The 19,395-nt window shown below is 40.4% G+C and overlaps 1 protein-coding gene across 8 annotated transcripts; it reads left to right on the plus strand.

The window, feature by feature from the left end:
* Positions 1-11,371: 11,371 nt before the first annotated feature.
* Positions 11,372-19,166, plus strand: LOC124266192 (protein PRY1-like). 8 transcript variants are annotated; one of them, XM_046700994.1, is made up of 6 exons: positions 11,416-11,528; positions 11,957-12,061; positions 12,449-12,535; positions 12,857-12,940; positions 17,856-17,933; positions 18,989-19,166. In XM_046700994.1, exons 2-6 carry the CDS (start codon positions 12,022-12,024, stop codon positions 19,045-19,047), a joined length of 348 nt encoding a protein of 115 aa, XP_046556950.1. In that variant the 5' UTR covers positions 11,416-11,528; positions 11,957-12,021; the 3' UTR covers positions 19,048-19,166. The 8 variants fall into 8 exon arrangements, 7 of the variants coding, with proteins under 7 accessions (XP_046556947.1, XP_046556948.1, XP_046556950.1 ...); XM_046700995.1 differs by having other exon boundaries at positions 11,432-11,582; positions 12,449-12,551; XM_046700993.1 differs by having other exon boundaries at positions 11,432-11,582.
* Positions 19,167-19,395: the final 229 nt, after the last annotated feature.

Here is a 19,395-nt window from a genome sequence, read left to right on the forward strand (position 1 = left end):
TGGGGAGCCATGTTGAGGGTGTGGCACCCCTTTCAGAGTCTTAGGGTTAGGGAGCCATGTTAAGGGTGTGGCACCCCTTTCAGAGTCTTAGGGTGAGGGAGCCATGTTGAGGGTGGGCACCCCTTTCAGAGTCTTAGGGTGAGGGAGCCATGTTGAGGGTGTGGCACCCCTTTCAGAGTCTTAGGGAGAGGGAGCCATGTTGAGGGTGTGGCACCCCTTTCAGAGTCTTAGGGTTAGGGAGCCATGTTGAGGGTGTGGCACCCCTTTCAGAGTCTTAGGGAGAGGGAGCCATGTTGAGGGTGTGGCACCCCTTTCAGAGTCTTAGGGTTAGGGAGCCATGTTGAGGGTGTGGCACCCCTTTCAGAGTCTTAGGGTGAGGGAGCCATGTTGAGGGTGTGGCACCCCTTTCAGAGTCTTTAGGTGAGGGAGCCATTACTGAAATATTGCCAGTGACACACTCTAGTAGGTGAAAAGTGTTGACAACTTAATTTGATGCCCTTCATATTCTCATGACCATTTTCATCAGCAGATAATGAAGTCTGAAACTAGCGTAATGATTTGCCAAGGGCAGAACCGGCATTAAAGTATTCAGTACTAGTTGGAATCAATTACCGACATGACATCATAATGTAGCATTAGACTAGCTGCGGAAATAACAGGCAGGCAGCTATTTCATCAGTCACTTTGCTGATGGATACCAGATATGGGGATGTAAGGATAAGGAAATTCAAAAGTAGTTTCATTTGCCTAATGAGGCAGGGACTGTAATTTACCAGACTCACTCACTCATCCAAGTAATTTTATTTTCTAAAAACTCAGAACATGAAACCCTCTTCTTGTAAATAAACAAATACACTGTACTTCTGATTTTTTACAGGTGCAGTTTTACAACACTTCGAACACTGTAGGTGTCATTTCTAACCCTTTGCTTCTCTGAACCAGTGTTTGTTTCACATAACATTACCCACATCTCAGATTACTTTTTACAAACTGCTGCAAGGATGGGTGATGATCAAACTGATTCATTCAAGTTCAACAAAACTTCTTATTTGTTTAAACTACAAAAAATGGCCTAGTGGTTAAAGCATTCGCTTGCCATGCCAAAGACCCGGGTTCAATTCCCCACATGGGTACAATGTGTGAAGCTCATTTCTGGTGATATTGCTGGAATATTGCTAAAAGGGGTGTCAAACCATACTCACTCACTCATTCACTCACCTACTCACAAGAAATATGATTGTCACATTATTTCAAAGTATGAAACGCTGTGAAAATCAGATGACACCAGGTTTTCATGGACATTGTATAGCATTTTATCTTCTGGTAGCACCTACTGTTCACACAATGTGTGTTCAGCCCATGCCACATAGCAGGACTCAGGCCATTGTGATGACGGTCAGTGAACAAACCACACAATCAAGTGATCAATGAACAAACCACACAATCAAGTGATTAAAAACAACAGCACCAGCATTAATAGATGGTTACTTAAGATTATCTGGTTTTCTTTCATTCTAACGCGTCCCCATTGAGTGCACTCTTTGTGGTTGCATATGTTATTCTTAATCTATGTCTGAAAACATCCGAAAGCGCACCAAAACACCTGCCTGCACGCGCCTCAACCTCTGTGATATTGAAAAATGTTGACTCTATGTTGTGGCAAGAATGATGATAGTGTACACGAATAGTTGAGTGCCTAAAGCAACATTTCTTCAGTTGTGTCCAGCATAGTTCTCCTCAGACTCCTCATACCTTTGTAACCATGGTAACGTTTGGATCCAGGCAAGTATACAGCCAGACTACAAATACTCGTCAAACTTAATCCGTAGTTGTCTCTGGGCACAATGAAAACTACAGATATTAATTTTATTTGTTTACAATATTTTGTTAAACTTCATGTACAAATGAATTGTTATTTATTATATTAACCTAAGGTAAAGCAAGACATTCTTTTTTAGAAAGGATATACCACTTCATCAAATAGGAAAATGTTACTTAAAAGCAAAAGAAATAATAAATATTTAGGTGCAATAGTTACTCTTAAATACCTTGTACTAGAACACAAACATATTTAGCTGCACCAGCAAAGGTGTCCTGTCCATTAATTGGTATCAGAAAAATGTATAGGTGACATTTAATGCCAGGAATTCTTCAGTGTATTTGACACTGTGACAACTCGCATTTTATGTTATAATTATATTATTGGGTGCAACTAATGTGCGAAATAGCCACTGGCCCGCAAGCCTGTTGCTAGTAAAAATCCAGTCGGGCAAGTAAATCTCCAGTCACTGAATTAATATTAGTTTTAAATAATGCATGAGTATTACATTATAAAATTGGTGACAGGCCGGGAAAGCCACATTTCAAAAATCACTATTGCCGGGAAGGCCACATTTCAATTACATGGCTGTAGCCGGTAAGCCACATTTCCAATAGATTAATTCATTAATGTATTACCGTAAGGTATAATAATGTTTTCACAAGAAACGAATAATCTTTCCAACTCACAAGTGCGGTGTTTAGCTTCTTCACTCAGAGTTTATTACTCAAAATGGAACAACCTCCGGTGGTACATGAGTACATAATGCAGAATATACAAAGCATGCAAAAGAGTGACAGGGAATACATGTACATGTATACGCAATTATTACTGAAAGCTAGAACATATGCATTAAACAAATATATAAATTAAGATAGGTGTTTGATTGTTGAAATTTTAGTACTTGACCTCAATTTGTTTTTATGTAGAGAGATTAGGGAAGGAACGAGAGCTGTTTTCTAGGTGAGTGATGCGTTGTTGGCTAAAATATGAACATCGAAGATAGAATGGAATTCATCCCCATTTGACTGCGAGTTACAAAGGTTACATACTCTTTCTTTTCATGCGAGATTCGTCCATCTCACTTTCTATTGGCAATCAATGGTTAAATGTATTAGAATATATAATAGGTTTCCAAATATTTTCAGATAGCAGTAAGTATTCGTCGAGTGAAGGTGAGGTTTTATAAATCTCATAATATTGTCCTTCACATTTTGATATGCTCCAGGATTGGGTATAATGAAAAGGGTTTACAAATACATCCGGTAAGCCACATTTACAAAATTTATGTTTCACATGATTTAGTCAGGGATCATCATCAATAATATAATTTTGAATGAAAGCTCCTATTTTGTTGTTTGGATGGGAAAATTTCAACTTGCACCAATAAGTAATTAAACTTTTAGAGAATTGGAGCTGAATAGGTTGTCTTCCAAGTTCTCTATAAACCATCAAGTTCGGGGTGTTATATCTAAGACCGGTAGCTAATTTAAGGCATTTAAGATGAACACGTTCAATTGTGTGATATTATTATATGTAATATACCTATAAATGTATCATCTTGTGCTAATTATAGAAACAAAACCTGTTGTGATCTGAATAAAATTATGAGGAAACGTGTCTTGTTTTGTTAACTACGGTAACGCGTTTGAATCACTAAGCATGTTTTGACGCCATATGCCGGGAGAGCCACATTCCATGTTCACGCACGCATGCACGTCATCATATGAGCGAAATATTCTCAAGCACGACGTTAAACCCAATTCCACCACCACCATGTTCACGCAACCGTAACTATTGCCGGGAGAGACATCAATTTAGGCTATCTGTTTCGGAAATGTGGCTCTCCCGGCCTGTAACCATACAATTGTTCATCATATTAGCAGCATAATAATGAAATCCGTGTCTACATTCAAATTTTAGGCTAGAGAATTAGGTTGTGGATAGCAAAATTTTGAAGCTATATTTTGCACACTGGGTGCATCATTCTATAATATTGTCGAAACTGTTCAATCAAATTTCTGCAAACTCAACAAAATACTCCTAATTGTATGGCATTCGCAGAATGAAGCAGATTAATCGTACAGTATGTATAATTATTTCAGCAGAGTAAAGAAATATTGGTGAAGGTTTGTGCATTTAGATGTAGAAACACTGCAGTCATTTGAGGCTGAAATCTTGGGTTGATTGTGCAGCATAAATATGGTCATTGCATAAATAAACATTCAAAATAATAATTTGGCATTGTCTGAATTACTGATAATATTGGTCACTTGCATCTGTTTGTTTCAAAGTTTTAAAAGCAAAGATTATGAAACTTGTTCAAAACTAGTACCAAATCCTAGTGTCGATGAATCATCAAAATGTTATGAGGAATACAAACCTCTACAGATCCCATAGCTATATATCCTATTGATATCCCATGATATTCCATTCCTATTATATATCCTATTGATATCCCATGATATTCCAATCCTATTTATGATTTTTCTTTTTTCTCAATTTGTATCTATGCAAAATACTTTTTAGACTTGAAGTTGGAACACTTACTAATATTCTCTTTCAAAACAGTCTCTGCTGTTGCCCTAAAACATTATCCGAAGTCCTTGTACATAAGATTACCCCATTGTTTATTAAAATATGATACTCCTTTATTTTGTAATTCTTGAGAAGGTTCTGGCACACCAGTTTGTATCAGAAGATGTACGTTGGCTCACATTGTTTGTGCGTGTAATCAAAAGACAAGGATTGTCTGGCAATGTATGTATTTTACCTCATACCAAATGTCTAAATTTGGAGAGAGAAAACGGTTCCAAATACTCCCATGATATTTTTCGTCTCGCCTCGCCTCTGGGCTCAGTTTCGCACCAATATTATGGCTGTGGTCACGTGACTACAGATTAGTTTATCAAGGTATTATAACTCATTTTTTTCTCTGACCACTTTCTAAAAGCATTCCTTGTCGATATTTATGTATGTAAAGTGGAAGTTAAATTATGCCATTTCTTTAAACTCCAAGTCTGGTATGACACACTCGCTCGTTGGGCAGAAAACATCCTCAAAAGTTCACCAGTTTTCCTGCCGATTTTGACTGAAATGTGTGCACAGAAGGCGTCACAATGAGCCGTCTCTCCACCAAGGTTGCAGAGTTCAAGTACAACTGGTGTGACGTCATCATCGCCAGTTCTGACGTCACGGGTTTCAAGACTGCTGCAGGCGGTCTCGCCTCAGACTCCGGCGCAGTAATGACTTGGCAAAAAGTGGTTTGGGGTTGTAAGCGAAACGCACGCACGCACGCACGCACGCACGCACGCACGCACGCACGCACTCACGCACTCACTCACTCACTCACTCACTCACTCACTCACTCACTCACTCACTCACTCCAAAGCAAATACTTCATTATGATATTCGTTATTACTTATTGATGGGGAAAATCTGGAAAAACTATTTCTTTAGCAGCTGTATAAGTCTCTCATGATGTCTTTTTAGTAACCTCAGCTTCCATGCCGCTCCACGCCACGTTACACCAAGTGTTAGAAGATCCAACGTAGCCATAACTGCAATTACTACTTTAGTTCCTATGATGTACAATATTCAATGCATTTGGACTAATATTGCCGTTTCATGTCAACAGGTTAATGAACGGCGATTTAATCAACCTTATAAGTAAAACTGATAATATTTAATGAAAATGATTTATATATGTTTTGAATTGTATATGCACATATATTTAAAGGAATTGTCTTGTTCCTTGCATATTTTTGTGTCGTTTTATAGACAAAACAATGATGCATATTGATTGGTCAGGTGCGCGTTTGTCGGAAACGTTTTATGATTCACTGTCATTGTTTTCGATAATATAATCAATTCATATTCGATTAAAAATATTGTGATGACAGGATATCAAACTGTCACTACATTTATAGGAAAATTGTTGAAAAATATATATACATCTCATGTGTTAATTCGGACAAATCTTTACATCCATATTCTAATATATAGTTCCATATATAAAAAGCTATCTTTTTGCATCTTTCATTGCATAATTATGCAGAGAAATAGCTACATAATCATACACAAACAAAATGCTTATCCCAAACAAAATATTCGGGTGTTGTGAAATATTATTTTTATTTACGTTAAATTGATACCAAACAGGTGCGCGTGTTGTTCACAATAAGATACGCTGTCAAACCGTCTAATTGTTGATATATTCAGGACACTATTTAAAACCGGTCATTTTATGTTTTGTCTAAAGAGTGTTAAATTCTGACGTAGAAGCCGAGACCTTTTATACAATTAATGGAAATTAGGGAGATATATACTAATCAGCATACCAATGTCGTCTTTTTTCCGACGTCGCAAATTGCATAAAACAAGCAATGACGTCAACTAAAATGTAGTATTATTTTCAGCAATTTCATTACATTTCAAGATATGGCTAATACTCTGGTAATAACGATGCAAAATTAGTCAAAATACAAATACAAACAAGAGAATATGGGAATCTAAGAACCAACTTATGTATCGGATAGGGCCATCCAAATCGCTATTACGTGCTTACACATGTAGTACGTTTTCATCTTTTCTTATAAAATGTCACACTACCAAAGCGTATCCGCTGACATTGGGGAACTTTGAATTGAAAAAATAACGAAAATATAGCGCCCGAATCCACAACGAATTCTCTCCATGTGATCTGAGTTACATTGGCCTAGTGTTAAGCATAACGGAGTTATGCCCCCTTATCATCATGCGTGTATGGCCTCTGTCGTCGTTTGACTTCATAGAAGTAAATCCATTTTTGACATTTATTGCTAGTCATTTTTAATGTTGAACGTATAACGTCATGCATAAGCAAATAAAACCCAATTCATAAGCAAATAAACCCAATTCATATACACTTATGTCGTTCAGATATCAGGCTGTATTTTCTTCGCTCACCGTAAAGATGCCAAATTTAAAAAATCGTAGCATAGTGTTTTGATCGGTGCGCGATAAAAAGCGGAGAAAGTTATTGTTTTTTAACGCATAACAAAAACGTGGACAACATTTTGCAAGGTCTATTTCTCAAACCGCCGAGGTAGTTGCACTTATATTTATACCATCGGATAGGAAATGTAATATTCTACATTTCTGTGTAAGTTTATAGCCGTACGTAGATCCAGGACCACGCGAGCGCAATTATCGCACAACGATCACTTTTCAAACCGTATGAAAGTGTGCGCCTGAAAAAACCCTCCGCGTCCAGGGGGTAAAGCTCCACATTGGCTGATCCTGATAGTTCGAAAATCTGATGGTTGTAAGAGTCATGTCCCTTCGTTCATACGATGCAAGCTAATATTTTAAGGGCCAGCCAAGAAGGAAATGCTATTAACGTATCATGACATCCCCCATACGGATTTTAACTACTAATATCCTATTGGTTGTCTACTAGTAACGTTTGTGTATGTACTATGATATACATTGAACTGAACTCAGGCAAGCGTCCTTTCACAATGATACACACAATCTACGATTCAGCATGTAAATATACACATAAAAGTGATATTATGTTAATTTTCATTTGTCAGCATACAAATCAATTGGTGAAAAGAGAACGCTTTTTAAAATTCTCTCCTGATCAGCACCTTGGCATTAAACAGAATGTTTTAAAAAATAACTTTGAGAGAGGACACCACTTGCATGTATAGGTATGGGTGAGTCCCTGACAATAAAATACAATACAATACAATGCAATGCAATGCAATGCAATGCAATGCAATGCAATGCAATGCAATGCAATACAATACAATACGTTAGGGCCCTGCCCTGCCCTGCCCTGCCCTGCCCTGCCCTGCCCTGCCCTGCCCTGCCCTGCCCTGCCCTGCCCTGCCCTGCCCTGCCCTGCCCTGCCCTGCCCTGCCCTGCCCGGCCCGGCCCGGCCCGGCCCGGCCCGGCCCGGCAAGGCAAGGCAAGGCAAGGCAAGGCAAGGCAAGGCAAGGCAAGGCAAGGCAAGGCAAGGCACAAACACCAATCTCATCCACACTCACCCTGAAACAAAAGCATATTCTTTATCTGATTCTGAACAACTAGTGAATTGTGTCTGTGGCTGTGATAAAGAATTTCGGATCAAATGACATTTATAGGTTTACACACCACGCACACACAATGCGGCGCTGAAGCTGGAACACAGGCGATGGTGAACACCCACAAAACCGAGCAGCACTGGTCTGTGTTCCTGCCTATGTACCCTACCACACTTACTATTACGTGACAAACACACATGTCAGAAATGATGATAATAATGATGATGATGATGATGATGATGATGATGATGATGATGATGATGAGACAAGGTGCATGCTCAAAGCGTATAACTCACAATTAGGTTCAGGTCACTCTGTAGGAAGCGAGATGAGATGAGATTCACCTGGTCATGAGTAGTTTGGAGAACGGCTCTTGTTCTGATATTTATATGGCGCTTCAGTCAGTTTGCAAGCTGGCAGCCAAGCAAACTGACTGAAGCGCCAGATAATACTGAAAAAGAGCCGTTCTCAAAACGACGGAACAAGTTTTAGACGGTGGCCTGGTCACTGGTGTGTTCGTTCACGGGTCGAACCTGTACACTACACCTTATCCATTCACGAGCGTACCAAAGTACCTATATGCACAGCACAGCACAGCACAGCACAGCACAGCACAGCACAGCCACATGGTGTTAGGAAATACTTACCAGCATCAATTAATATTAACTTGCTGTTGTTGAATGATGGTGTATATACACATCAGCCTCCACATCCTCAACGGTAAATTGGGAACGTTAACTAAATATGTAAATAGAAAAAGAAAAAGAAAAAGAAAAAGAAAAAGATCAAGAATTCCCTTAGGTAGATGATTTCCGTCAACGGTTGCTCTCCAAACATACTGAAAGGTGACACCATCAGAGTAACAGCCGGCAGTAGGAGCCAATGATGGTTTATAACAAGAGACATGCATTTGCTAACGCACGCACGCACGCACTCATGATGTCGCGCTCGGCAGTATCGGACAAACAATATATATTTATTGTTGATTCAGTACCTATGATACTGTGTATATCACGTCCAACACTGTATAACATCGTCCGGGCGCAAAGGGCCAGTGAGCCTTCCAAGCTTACATGATCAGAGTTTTACACACTGCTACCATGAGTACAATGTAGAAAAGAAGGTGTGTCAGTGTTGCATGCACGTCCGATAAAGTTGTATATTTAGTGGAAACGTTTGGTTGCGTACACTAAGCCTAATGAAGATTCGATACATCCTGCATTATCACCCACACTACTGCATAACTTCGACACCAGCCCCCATACATACATACATACATACATACATACATACTACATACATACATACATACATACATACATACATACATACATACATACATACATACATACATACATACATACATACATACATACATACATACATACATACATACATACATACATACATACATGAGTGAGTGACATACCCGTGTCTTCGGCGTGACTAACGAACGCTTTAACCACAATGGTACCTGTTAAACAACAAACAACAAAGGAACAACCAAACAAATGATCACTTTTTGACTAATCGCCTATTAAAACCACCTTTGAGAAGAAGAACCGGAAGTGCCGTCACAACCGGAAGTGCCGTCATAACCGGAAGTGCCGACAGAACTGGAAGTGCCGTCACAACCGGAAGTGCCGTCATAACCGGAAGTGCCGACAGAACCGGAAGTGACGTCACAACCGGAAGTGGCGTCATAACCGGAAGTGCCGACAGAACCGGAAGTGTCGACAGAACCGGAAGTGACGTCACAACCGGAAGTGGCGTCATGACCGGAAGTGCCGATAGAACCGGAAGTGACGACATAACCGGAAGTGACGTCATAACCGGAAGTGCCGATAGAACCGGAAGTGCCGATAGAACCGGAAGTGACGTCATAACCGGAAGTGCCGATAGAACCGGAAGTGTGAGGGAGAACCGGAAGTGCCGACAGACCCGGAAGTGACGTCATAACCGGAAGTGTGTGTGGGGGGGGGAGAGAAGGGGGGGTGGAAGAGAGAGAGAGGGAGATAGGGGAAGGTTGAGTGTTAAGGTAAGGTTCAGGTTCAATTATGGTGAGGAGGTTGGGTTTAGGTCAGGGTTGTGGGTAGGGGGGTTAAGGATTAGGTTCTTTCGTACGATGACTGTATCATTAATGCTGCCAGCAAAGCCAGAGTAGCCACGTGTTTATAAAAACACACACCCATTCAAAACACATTTATGTCGACGAGGGATTAAAACGCCGTATGTTGTTCTTTCTCAACCGGCAGCATATCTTTTCAACATTACACTTATGCCATGCCTACTCGGTTACAGTTGTCATTGTTTCATAACGCTTTCCCGTAGGTCCCACAACAAAATACAAAACACGACTCACATTATAATAGTTTATCTAATTTGACTAATACACTCATTGGCATTTCTTAATGACGTTGAGTCAATGTCCTTCGTATGTTTAAAGTTCAATGAACTCTTATGAATGGTTCTTTATTGTGGTTTATTAAAAGAACGCATTACCTCGTCCAGGGGCTCGGTTACATTCTGAGTTCCCTTCATTTCCAGCATAGGAGAACCAGCTGTCCCCAAAACAGTTTTACATCGTTTAGAGCATGGGCTTCAGGTGTCTTGCTTCTTGAACAGAGGAAACAATTGGAACTGGAGACATACCTAGTTCTTAATATGAAAAATCTTCTTTAAATTGAATGAAGGAATAGTATTGTCTCATTTACAACAAGAGTGCCAACGATATTTTCAGTAATTCTAGGGTCACATGCATGCATAATTTCAGAACCTGACCCGGAAGCAGTCGTGTTTACCACCGATTCCATCGGGCGACTGCGCTTTCCTGCCCATATTAGGCTCTGAAAATTACATAGCCCTAAGTCGTGGCCAAAACTCTTGGACAGGGCACCAAAATCGGCATCCCCGATCGGAACCATCTACACCGGCGCCAGAAGAGGTAGAATTCCATGCCCACTCTGGGTTTTTTAAAAGCACTTTCGCACCCCGTTGTACAACCCTGCCATCGCTAATAACATCCTAAACACCACACATCGACCAATCGCATTCGCCGGCATCATCAACAGGCCGAAACCTTGCGCCAGGACCATCTTCTTTAGTCTTTCGCAACCAGCAGATACACACACCAAATAACGGCAAGTCAAAGGCTACAATGGCTTCCAAAGCCACCGAAAGCTACCAAAGGCTACAAAAGCAAGCAAACAAACTCCAACCCTAATTTCAGGGGACACTGCATGGCCTTCTTTCATCTCCCATATATGGTCAGGTTGTACTCCAGCCATCCTCATTGATTGACACCTCTCAAAATACACTCCACCCCCAGCCAGCTGTTCATGCAGACCCACTTGGCACACAGCCAACAATCACCCACGCCATCTATCACGTCTATTCTTAAAGTCGCTTTAAATTACTTAATTATTTAAAAAAAATTCTTACATTTTCTTAATATCAAACGCGTTTTGGACTTTGAAATAAATACAAAAACAAGTACATGTCAGTACATTTTGGGCACCTGTTGACCCGGAAGCCCCAAGCACCAAGCAGCAAGCAGCAAGCACCAATCACAGACCAGATGACAATGTTTACCTCCATCAGCTGGGCATGGCGGAGCACACCGCTGACCGAGGGTGGAGGGCTTGTAGTCAGTCTGCAACGCCATCCCTGGTCAGTGTCACATCAGTGTGGAGGTAAGTATATCAATGTCTTTCACTCCACATTTTATATTTCTGGCGCGGAGTTCACTGACATTCGCTCAAACAGGGACGAAGCATGTACATGACATTAGTGCACGCTTTCATGGAAGACAGTGTCACCTGTTTTCGTGCCTCTCTGCCAAATGTTTTCCTGGCGATGAAGCAGGAAGGCAGGCAGGGGACTTTGTTGTATTCTGCTGTGTATAATAATTGAAGCAACATTGGCGCCATGGCACAGTGTAACCCATATACGGATATGTGGTCTCAGATTCCAACAACGTATTTCTTACTGTTAAGATGATGAGTGCCCAAGTTATTTTACGAGCGCTTCATTGTTTTGAGTTTCGTCTTTGCTTTGGTTTTTTCAGGAGTCTACTGATTAATTGCTCCGGCTAATATTCCCCAAGTAGTTGATGCGACAAAGCAACGAGAAATGTCTACTTTTGTCCTTTTTATGAGGGCCCATATCATTTGTAGGTATATCTACATTATATATATAAAATAACCTGCCTAACCTAAACATTTCACATGTTGTTCATGTATGGATGTAAAATGTATGTTATCGAGCAAATTAATGCTGAAGTGTACAACACAATTTCTTTTCTTAAAATACGGAACATTGGTAATGGTTAAGTGCATGGCATTCTTTCCGTTTAGTGTCTGTTATTGCAGCTACTACCTGTTATGGGTTCCATGTGCCAACTATGTCAAGTCTACCCAGGAATGAGTAGAAAATCAAAATAAATACACAGGCTACATGATCACGTGTATTGGATTCATTCAATTAAAAACACTCTGCAGTTTGTGATCATTGTTCATTGCTCTGTTCACTAATCAAGTTACTGGTCTTTGTTCCAAAGCGCTGCTGAATGGATGCCATACAACCTGGTACCCTTGGCTCCCGACTGGCTCCCCACTGGCTCCTTACTCCCATGACAAAGTTCACTGTATCGTCATTTGACATCTATTTTTAATAAATGCTTAACTTAACAGCCAGATATGTACTTTGTATCAGTCACTCTGTGTTGCCAGAACATTGTAACCTTGGTAACAGTTCTGTAATTATGTCAACATCATGGGACCTTGAAAAATATCACTTTCATTGACAGTACATCTTCATATCTAAATTTCCCAGAAAACAAACATAATCAGTGGTTTTGGTTACCATCGATGGTTTCAGAGCATTAATACATCTAGAGCAATGCCAAATTATATTTGTTTATTTGGCTGCTAGTTAGTTGTGCTCATTGTGTTGGATGTTGTTGCAGACCCTGACAGAGATGACAGTGCCGCCACTGACACAACCTCCGGACACAACTCTTCCCAGCCCCTGAGAGGGAAGATTGTGCAGGGTAGGCCATTTTATACCTCCTCTCACTGTGCCCAATGGTGTAGTAGTGAAGGTGTCCTCTGTCTTTAGGTTCGAACAGAGGGGTTTGAATGGTGCTGTGAGAGGGCGAGGGAGAGGGCTGATTTCAGTGATGAGTGGATATAGGGGAACCCGTAGACAGTGCATGTATTTGTGTGCAGGTCATACTGAAGTTATTGTAGGAGGTGTGACAGCAGCTGGACTCAATGTTGAGGATGCTTTCTGTAGTGTGTGTGTGGTGTCTAGGTAGTCTGTTCTGGTTTGTAGCTTGTTGCGCCATCTTCTAGTAGCAATATGTTGGTGAACAGGTCGATGACCATTGTGCCTGTGATATTTGCTTCTTTCAGTAGGTTATCCAATGTGGAGGATTCGCTGATGTGGGACTTTCCATCTTTGCTTGAAGGGCTAACAGGCGGGAAAGGAACTGAGTGGTTTTATAGAAAATATATCCTCTGCAGCATACAAGTATTCTGGCTTTGGGTGGGTGCTTGTGTATCTTGATTATGGCTGTATCTTAGCGTATGTTGCTGGATGAAGGTGGCATCATTTCTCTTTCTTTGCTGGTGAAGATCTTTCAGGGTCTTCTTTAGTCTGTTATACAGACCCTGAAGCAAATATATCCAAGAAATCCCGCGCAAGTCTAGAAAATGTGGCAAGTGTAGATTTCCACAGCTTCAAGGTCTGTACCAATCTGCTGAATTCACAAGCTAGCACAGGGCTTTAATTATCAGTTGATATCTAGCTGTCACTAGTGTTTAGTATTAACTCATGGGAGCCTCCCCCACCACTCCCCAAGACCCCACGCTGAGCCAAGGCCTCCTGCTTCTGCCCTGTCCTCTCACTCCAGACAAACAACATGTGTCATTACACTAGAGACCTTGATGACTTACAAAATCTGAGTTTTTGCTTTTACTGTTTCATTTTACACTGGTGAGGAGAGGGGATGATTTCGAAATGTTTTCCATCTCAGGATAAAAATGAATTGGAACTTTGATGAGGATGAAAGCAAATATACATAGCATTTGTCCATTGTACTTAAGTGGTGAAGATGTGTTATTTTGTTCTCCCACCAGGACTGGAAAATCACTGACATTCGAAATTCTCACTATTTATACAAGTCAGTAGAAAATACAAGCCATGCTACTGTCATTGTTGTGTCACCCTTGATTGCCATGATGAAGAAAAAAACAGGGAAATGTAAATCATTAGGCTCAAAGCAGTGTACCTCAACAATGTCGGCATTTGTGACTTTATCCATGACTTTAGTGAAAAAACATTTTGTATAGTGTACTTAAATCTTTACATACACTTAATCAATTGCCATCTGATCTATTTTTAAGATTTTTTACTCTAAAATTAGCCCTATTCTCCTCTATTGATCGGAAATATGGGGCTTACATAATTTTAAAGAAGTTGAAATTTTACAAATGTTTGCACATAAACGATGCTTGGGAGAATGTGGACGTTATCCAGTGTATAGTTTTACTTATAAAGGGCCGTTGCTTATTGGTGTAAAATATGCAATATGCCTGATACGAGATTTGTGTGAAAAATGTTACAAGTTATTGGTTCTAGATTGTATCAAGGTTAAAACTAACTGGGTCACGCTAAAATCAAACATTATCTACATGCATGGATTTTGCTATCTTTGAGAGGAACAATGTGTAGTTAGTGTTAAAAATGTTATGTCGGTGTTTGTATACAGACTTATTTTAGGAGCAATTTTGGCATGCAGCCTTCGATAGCAGCACTAAATATTCCATCTATATTTCGTTTCAATCATCATTTGGCTTAGGATTGTATATCAAAGAACTCACAATTTCAAAATTCAAGGCCGCGTTTGCTCAATTTTAGATGTTCTTCTTGAACTGAAACTGACAGATATGTTAAAGAAACTTAAGTTGATAGATTATGTCTTGTGTGCAAAGAATGATATATTGAAGAAAACCATTGTTTATTAGTATGTAATGCATACCAACATCTAAGGTCTCTAAGGTATAAGGAAATACTATTGGAATCCTACTGTACATCTTTTTCTCTTCAGTTCCACAGGATTGGTAGTAATAGTATACATTATTTACAGATTTCTTTTCAAAGGCACAAAGTATTGTCCACACGAGTGACCTCACCTAAACATTTTCTATACACAGTATGTGTAGAACATTCCCTGTGAACATTTTTCGATCAGAAGACATGGCTCTGTCTTAGTACTTCCAATAAAAAAGAAATTTTCACCTGTTCGATGCAACATCAAATAAACTTCCACATATAGTGCAGACAGAACCTTTGGGATTTTGGAGAATATAAGTAATTTTGGAATTTTTGTGAGATCCAGTTGTCCAGCCATAGGAATTCAGGATATGCTTCTCTTAGCTGGTACCCCTGCTTGCTCTCAAAATAGATTTGGCGACACTTGATACTCATTATTAAAACTGCCCACACCACTGACAGTAGGACTAGGAGGTGGTGGGGCAATAAATATTCCTGTCACAAACAATTTCAGCAGTAGTGGGTGATAAGAACCATTGTAAATTATCTCTCTGCAGATTTGTTTAGTCTCTGAAAATGAAGAGCGCCTCTCGGCACCTTTTCATTATATTTTGATTTTTTTTTTCACTATGAGCCTTTTTTTTTTTCTGTTAAATGTGTTCATTTCAGAGACTAGTTGTAAGTCTAGGTCTTCTTGTGTTGAGTTCCTAGTTTGGCAGTGGGGTATTTCTGGATGGTGAGGTAGGTGGTGGTGGTGGTGGTGGTGGTGTCAGAGAGGGTGTGGTTGACGAGCTGGAGGAAACCTGGGGAGTTCATGACTACATGCCTTGGTCAGCTTCTGTGATGGTTATCTCTCTTTCATGATGAGGTGTTGGCATGGTTTTGTTTGGGGTTTTTCTTCATAGTAATCATTCACCCGATGAAACAGTAAGATTATATGTAGTGTTTCTCATAGTAAAGTAATCATTCACCCGATGAAACAGTAAGATTATATGTAGTGTTTCTCATAGTAAAAACAATTGACATCCATAATTTCACCTTTTATATGTATTACTCATTAATGCCATACCCTTTCCGATACTTAGGGTTAGTTATATCAGGGCCAGGGTAGGTCACCCCCAACTGCATCCTTAACCCTTGGATCCCCTTTCCGATCCAACACCCCTTTTGGATCCTTAGGGTTAGTTTTCTTTAAGGGTTAGGGTAGGTTACCTTGAATCTGTAGGTGTGTAGGTTTGACTTGGAATTTGTAAAATTCATCTTGGTTTGAAGTATTTAAGACAAAATTTTCAACTAGCTTTAAATGATTATTTGTATTGATAGCAAGAATATACAGTTAATGTATTGTATGTAGGTGGAATATGTAATCCTGTTTATATTTCTGGTGTCCCCCAACGTTATATTGCTGGAATATTGCCAAAAGCAGCGTAAAACCCATCTCGCTCACTCATTCATCCCCAAGGACTAAGCATTGATCACAGAGACGGTCCTCCAAAGGTGTAGGTGGTCTTGCTCTTCTTCCCAGTTCAATTATGAGTCTGTGATAACTCACTCTTAGTTTTGTCAAGTAGACACTGTGTGTTTTCTATCTTGCAGTGTTCTAGTTATGGTTCACGATTAACAATGCAACAAATAGTTTTATAGTAGTTTCTTAGCTTCAAATAAAGCAACAAATAGTTTTATGTGGTGATTATGGCCATTAGACATGAGTTGAAAACAAACATTTTGAAAAACGAAACATCCTGTGTTCGTTTTATCAGTGTGCACCAGAGTTGTCTTCTCTAAAATCTGATACTGCAAGTGTACATATTTGAAACAGCCAGCGTGACATGGCAAGTTGATCAGTAATCTCCCAGCTTTAGTTGACATATGTTTGACATCTGGCTTGGCCAACCTCTGGGCATAATAAACCAAAATACCATAAAAACAATGTCGTAATGTATTCTCCATCTGACAGCAGCCCCAAACAGGGCTGATCTGTGTACGCCAGGCCACTCTCATCTCAGCCTGCTGTTTACCCTGGTTGATACTCCTGACTGGCTACACTACACACTGCTGCCAGATTGTCTTACAGTCTATCGTCTGTCGTGCTAGTGTTCCCATACGTGCAATTGGTCCATGCCCTATTTTGATGGCTTGGACCCACCTCTGGACCCTTTGTAACTATTATTGAAATATTAGCTGACAGATACCAGCACATGTTTTCTCTAACATTTGCTGGCAGAAAAGGTTTTTGTTCAATCAGGACACACACCATCCACCAGTGTTACTACATGCTGGCCTGTGTCACAATCAGGTGTAACCTGTTCAATCAGGACACACACCATCCACCAGTGTTACTACATGCTGGCCTGTGTCACAATCAGGTGTCACCTGTTCAATCAGGACACACACCATCCACCAGTGTTACTACATGTTGGCCTGTGTCACAATCAGGTGTAACCTGTTCAATCAGGACACACACCATCCATCAGTGTTACTACATGCTGGTGTGAAGCCCATTTCTGGTGTTCACTAGTACATGCTGGTCTCTGTCAGATTGGCATTGGCAAGTTACAAATCTCAGCACTACACTGTCGCAAGTGTAAGTGTATGCAAAGATCACTTTGTACAACAGTACCATGTTAAAAAAGGCTTAGATATAATACCAGAGAATAATCAGTTTCAGATATCTGCCCAAATAAATTCTATTCTACTCTACTGACCATCGTATCCCACTTGCGTTGACTGATGCACATGCTGTTGATCACTGGATTGTCTGGTCCAGACACGATTATTTACAGACCGACGCCATTTAGCTGGAATATTGCTGAGTGCGGCGTTCAACAACTAACTTACCAACCAACCAACCAACCAATTTAAATCTATTCAGTCACTCTGATCTGCTCATTATTTGATTCCATTCGCAGGGAAAGAAGCATGTGATATGTGGTACAGTGAAATCAGCAAATACGACTACAACAAAGCTGGCTACTCAAATGGAACGGGTACGTTTCAGTGTTAGCAGTGTTCACATAACGAAAGTCTGGAGCAGATAAACCAGTGATTCATATTAGGCACAACGCTCTATGTCATGGTATAATGGCTTGCAATATACCAAGTGCCCGAGATTTATTTCGTTCCACTGACATACATCTCTGACTATCATAGGCTGGTGACTGATCCTTACATGGAACAGACTGAAATTTGTTTGTCATTGTAAACCGACAATAATAAGTAATGAGTAATTAGTCCCCAGTAATTGTGAGGCTCGTGTCTGCTTGACCAGTGTGAGTGAGTGAGTTTAGCTTACGCCGCTTTTGCAATATTCCAGCAATATCACGGGCAGTAAATTGTGGTTATGTTTACGTTGAAATGACGGGCAACATCTTGGAACAGATTCTCCAGCTTCCAAACGTCCGATAGCTTTGTTTTGTCTCAATTTGAGTTAAGCATGGCATTGGTGAACAAGGAGTGATAGGCCCAATTTTGGGTGCACATACTTATACCCACTAATGGTGGTGACAATTCGTGCGTGTTTGATTTCCGCGAAAATGTGTGCATGATACCCACATGTTCATTGTGGTGTGGTGCGTTTTGAGTGATTCCTTTCTTTTCATGTGTTTTACTCGGACCTTCCAAACCGCAACAAAACTTATTGATAGCTCCATCAGGCTTCACAATATGCCCCAAAACGCATATCAATTTAGGGTTCCGAGTTTGTTTCCTATTTGGATAAAAACTTGCGTTTCTTATGCGTGTGAGTATAGCTGAAATAGTGTTCTCAAATCCAGCTCGGTTAAACATCAGAGGTCACAGGGACGGTGGGGTAGACTAGTGGGTAAAGCGTTGGCTCGTCACGCCAACAGCCGGGTTCGATTCCCCACATGGGTACAATGTGTGAAGCCCATTTCTGGTGTCCCCCTCCGTGATGTTGCTGGAATATTACTAAATACGGCGTAAAACCTTCTTCACTCAACAGATATGGCGGCATAATGATTCTCTGATATTTGCTCGGCAATGTATGCCCAGCTCCATGAAATGAATGGTTGTCTATTTCCAGGTCACTTCACACAGATGGTATGGAAGAGCAGCAAAGGAACTGGGTGTCGGTATCGCTAAGGGACACGACGGGAAGATATACGTTGTAGCCAACTATCTACCGCCGCAGGAACTGCACAGGGGCACTTCCAGAACAATGTATTCCCACCAAAATAAATGTCTCTGTTATTGTGATTGAATATCGTTTACAAGCTCTTGTCATCCTTGTTGTGCTTTCTTGTTATTGTAAGTATTTGTGAAAGTGGTAATGCAGCTACCATTTGGGTGACCCTCTCCTTCACAAAAGTTTTGTTCGTTTTTTGTTTGTTTGTTGTTTAACGCCGCACTCAGCAATATTCCAGCAATATGGCCATGATGGTCTGTAACAATCGAGTCTGGACCAGACGATCCGATGATCAACAGCATGAG

The sequence above is a fragment of the Haliotis rubra genome, unplaced genomic scaffold (genome assembly GCF_003918875.1).
Source record: "Haliotis rubra isolate DU_JTF1 unplaced genomic scaffold, ASM391887v1 Scf1238, whole genome shotgun sequence".
NCBI lineage: Eukaryota > Metazoa > Mollusca > Gastropoda > Lepetellida > Haliotidae > Haliotis > Haliotis rubra.

Excerpts from the sequence above, each read along its gene's own strand:
- LOC124266192 (XM_046700991.1), top strand. The coding sequence starts at position 11,387 with ATGTCAGTACATTTTGGGCACCTGTTGACCCGGAAGCCCCAAGCACCA. Across the intron at positions 11,583-12,856 it reads AGTGTCACATCAGTGTGGAG|ACCCTGACAGAGATGACAGT; the intron begins GTAAGTATATCA and ends ATGTTGTTGCAG. Across the intron at positions 12,941-17,855 it reads GAGAGGGAAGATTGTGCAGG|GGAAAGAAGCATGTGATATG; the intron begins GTAGGCCATTTT and ends TTCCATTCGCAG.